This window comes from Belonocnema kinseyi, chromosome 2 (assembly GCF_010883055.1).
Source record: "Belonocnema kinseyi isolate 2016_QV_RU_SX_M_011 chromosome 2, B_treatae_v1, whole genome shotgun sequence".
Taxonomy (NCBI): Eukaryota; Metazoa; Arthropoda; class Insecta; order Hymenoptera; family Cynipidae; genus Belonocnema; species Belonocnema kinseyi.
The window spans coordinates 88,341,294-88,345,907 of record NC_046658.1 but is presented as its reverse complement, the minus strand read 5'-3'; the positions used below and the strand labels follow the sequence as shown (position 1 = coordinate 88,345,907).

Below are 4,614 nucleotides of genomic sequence, written 5' to 3'. Positions count from 1 at the left end.
TCCAAGGAGATTATGTTGAAAAATAAAAAAAAATTTACCCAAAAAAAATTGTTTTTATACTTCATTCTAAGGACTTATTGAACTACCCTCGTATCATAAAAATTGCAAGAGCTCTACATTGTGTTTTATTTGTTTTCATTTGTAATGTTATGGTTTTACTTTTGTAAAGCAGAACTCTGATTACTTATTATAAATAATTAGAAACAAAATTTGATTCCTGATAGAGGAAGTTAAAATAAAACAAGCTAAATAGGTAAACCAAAATGTTTCGAAAGAGTCTTTTTTATTTTTAGATGAAATTTGAGTTGTGTTAATAAAAAAAGATTTTCTGTTTAAAACAGATTTTTCAAATTATATTAATGATCCTGCCCTTCTGACAGATCTGGATCTTTCTATTTCTTTCATGGTTTTGAAACTATTTTTTTAATTTGCGAGTTTTTGAAAGTGGCTTGTGTCGAATAAAATAATAATATTTACTATTAACTAAATTAGTGAATTCTAATGATGTTATTATTTTTGTATCTGAGATAATGTGTTATGGAGAAAGGACTTTCCTAATTATACAATAAATCATTGAGTGTAGACAAATCCTTTTCCATTCTCAAATGAAAACCTTCATCTGAATTCTGTCCAGTTCGCAAACCGTAGGTGTTTCCTGACTTCTTCATAAAAATAGAAGATTTTTCAAAACATAAATATTAATTATTTCTTGATAACATATAGGCGTCATTATAAAAAGACCCTTATTCCTGCTTCTGTCTAAGGGGATAGTCGGATTTTTTAAGGTAACTGTCCCAAAACGAAAAGAAAGTTTAGAGTTACCTAAATCGCTCTTTTATTAAATCTATTACAAACAATTTATAATGAATTCAAGATAAATTCCGACAATTTGGAAAAATTTTGGGAAGAAAGTGTACAGACCATTGTAACTGAATTATGATGAATTCAAAAATTTCAAAGTACATTTCAACAAGCTTACAAACTATATTGAGTACTTAATCTTATTTCGTCAGAGATAGGACGTTTTTATATTCTTATCGTTTATGCTTGGAAAGTAATGCTATCTGTCTGTTTGTCTGTATATCTGTCTATCTGCCCGTCCGTCCACAAACGCGTTAACTCTAAAAAAATAAACAGATAAAATCGAACTTTAGTACACTTGTTTAGGTCCTAAAATTCAGAAAGAGTTCGTTAACCGGTAATTTTTTAAACCGTAAAATATATCTCCTATGAGTATTAAGATAATTAATCATCTGATAGTTTTGAACCCAAGAGTCTCTCGAATAGAAGTTGACACTAAGAGAATAGTGATAGCAATTTAATTTCTTAAAAAATGATAATTTGCTAACGGACAAAATTTGTATTGCTATGTCAAGAACACATTTTTTATCTTTTCTATTTAAAAAAGCATGTAAGTTGTAAAACGACTGCTTTAAAAAATTCGTTTTTGATATTTCTTCTGTTAAAGTTACTACTATAAAACTTCCATTTAAAAACCCAGTAACTCTTTTCCATTATTCAGATTTTTCTGGGGTCAAGCTTTTACTGCTTTCCCCTAAAATTTATGTGCAAAAATCACCTTTATGTGGCAATATTCACCCTTAACATTAAGTGCGATTACTATGATAAATTTAATTGCATTTTCCTTTTGATTTCGATGGCAAAATATAAAACAAATTTTCCCTGTTGAGAATTAACAGTAACAAAAAGTTTCTTTCTGTTTTTCTCGGTACTTCTATCTTAAGCTGAAATAATTAAGTGATTATTTTAACATTCGATTAAAATAATAGTAAAAAAAACATATGATGCAATCTAGATTATCATTTTAACTTGAAATATTTGCGAAGATTTGAGAAAATCAATACACTAGAGTATCATGTATCTTTATATTCAGCAGCGATAATGCATACGTATTCACTGCACCCTTGTATATTAAATAAAATACAGATGTTTCTTTATGAAAATTTGCGTTGCTTCTGTGATGGCATATTTTTACGGAATCATTTTTATCGCGCATAAAGGTAAAATTAGTAAATTTCTATGTTTTCTTAGTGGCTCTCTTTTCTTTGTTAAAATTAGTAGAATTTCAGTAGCAGTTAGTCAAATGTTATTAATTTAGATTAAGAAAACACGACATTTTTTATTCCGCTCATTTATCACAAACTTTTTTCAAACTTCCGCTTTTATATTAAACCATATTTTAAATCCTTTAGGAAGTTCAAGGAACAAAATTAAAAACTTATTTTTTGCTGTAGCTGCTTAGATTTGTAAAATAGTCATTTAATGAGACGAAAGATAATCTACAACAGATAACTGATACCTGACTCATTAATTGACCTTGTATTTTGTTTAAATAACCCAAATGAATATCATAAACTTGGAATGTAATTAGAAACAGAAATCTAGTATCCCAATTTAATATTGGCTATGGTATTTAAGTCCTGTTCTGAATTACTTTTCTTCAGCTTTTCAAAATTTCAGCCAGATATCTTCTTTAGAATAAAAATAAGAAAACTGAAAAAATAGGTGGTAATATTCGTGATTGCATGGAATAGTATTTAACTCAAGAGTTTTAAATTGTTACATAAATATAATGAATTTCGTTATAGATACTGAAGTGTACATGAGAAAAAGCAGTTTTAAATTAATTATTCTACTATAAGTTACAGACTTCTTTTTTTAGAATCTAATCTTTTGTAAAATAATACGACTTTACTGTTTACTTTTCCTAAGGTGATACCTTTGGATGCGCGTAAAGCAATTCAATCATACTCAAGTGACTCTAAACCCAACCAAACCCAATATTAATAGTTCAAAATTAGAATTTGTAAAGAAAAACTGTATTTCTTCGACTTTTTTCAAACTATTTATTTAGTATTGTACAAAGTAACGTTTCTTAATCATCTTAGGATAGGAGAGGTTAGTCGAAGAAACATAGTTTTACCTTAAAAATTTTAATTTGGTTGTTTTCCAGACTTTAAACTGAGAATATTTACATCACAAAGGTTCTTTTCATACATAAAATATACATCATATATGATGAATACCAAAAGGGCATCCGAAAAGGACATGATATTTAAAATATCACTCAAAATAACAGCTAAAATTAAACAAGTTATTGATATTTATAACATGACCTTATTTGTCATAAATCCTGGGAACAATAAAAGATCAAGCTGGCTTCCAGTAAATTCAGGATCCCCTCAGGGATATGTGCTAAGACTCCTACTATTCTTAGTTTTCTCAATTGAATAAAAAAATATTTTCTGTAAGATTAAACCTTTTTAATTTTTTCGTATTTTTGTTACAATGTCTGCTGATTCTGATCTTGCCTCATTTACAGTAGATTAAGTGAATTGATTTTTTGAAAAAAAAAACATACTTCAAAGTGTTGTTTTTGTTTTAAATATTTCTTCTACATGACATCAAGGGTGTAAAAAAAGATAATTGGTAATAAACGAGAACAACACTGTTAAGTATGATTATAAAAAATTCAATTGACTAAATACATTTCAAATGAGGCAGTATCAGTGTCATCAGAAATTGTAAAAAAATATGCGAAAAAAAAGGTTTGGTTTTATGAAATAATCATCTATTCATGGGTTGAACTTTATTTTCATTGTTTAATTTATTTGATGAAATTTTAAATATATGTTAGATTTCAAGCTCTGATACCAAGTCATATTTTTAAATTATCGCGTTTTGATATAAATCATACTTTTTAATCAAGTTTAAGATGAAATAGATACTACAAATATATATTTTACTACAGTGTATTATATAGGACATGTGATAGACCGCTGGTGCGTATTGTTTTTAAATTCCAATAAAAAAACTACTTAGCACCTTTTTTAAAAACCGCTTTAATTTCTATTTAAAAATTCACTGCAAATTATAGATTGAAGATATTATATTTACCAATAGAATTCAAAAGGATCGCTAAAGTTGAAAACAGAGTCACAGTAAGAATCTTCATATTCATTAAAAAGTGGAAGGCTCCTTCGTGGAAAATTTAATGTAAAATATAACTGATCAATATTCTGCTACATGTTTTCGTACATATATACCTGTCACTATCTCGTTCGTCATTCGAAATGATTTCACTGCAAGACAGATTGGAGGGGTGAAGTTTATTTTACTATAATATTTGCATAAGTCTGCTTTGAACAGGTATAATAGCATGAATATCGTCATCAGTTATATTTACAAAAAGCATCATTTCGTAAATGAAAATAAATTAATAATCACTACGTAAATGGTAATCTAATTGGAACCAACAAGTAAATTTAAAGAAAATGTTCCAAGAGTATATCTGGGGTATTTTCACATAACTTAGGAAGTAGAATAGGACCACTTTGGGGAATTTGGGGTGGGGGTGGTCTGTACTATGGGGAATTTGAAGTGGGGGAAATCCGCCATGACAGGCGCTCTGGAGAATTAGAAGTGGGGGTAACCCTAGAAAATTACCAAAATTGAAAAAGAAATTTGAATTTCAAGATTTTACTAATTTTTAAAAAACTTTATCAACGTTACTAATTTCCAAAATTTTACCGATCTCACTTATTTTCCAAATTGTATTAGTTTTTAAAAATTGTAGTAATTTTTTGAAAAATG

At 27.9% G+C, this 4,614-nt stretch overlaps 1 protein-coding gene across 1 annotated transcript in view; it reads right to left on the bottom strand.

The window, feature by feature from the left end:
• The window catches only part of LOC117168383, a 7,704-nt gene extending 3,693 nt beyond the window's left edge, over positions 1-4,011 (bottom strand). The window contains exon 1 of the mRNA XM_033353993.1: positions 3,919-4,011. Coding sequence (XP_033209884.1) covers positions 3,919-3,982 — 64 coding nt within the window. The 5' untranslated portion in view covers positions 3,983-4,011. The remainder of the gene's footprint in view (positions 1-3,918) is intronic.
• Between the last annotated feature and the right edge of the window lie 603 nt (positions 4,012-4,614).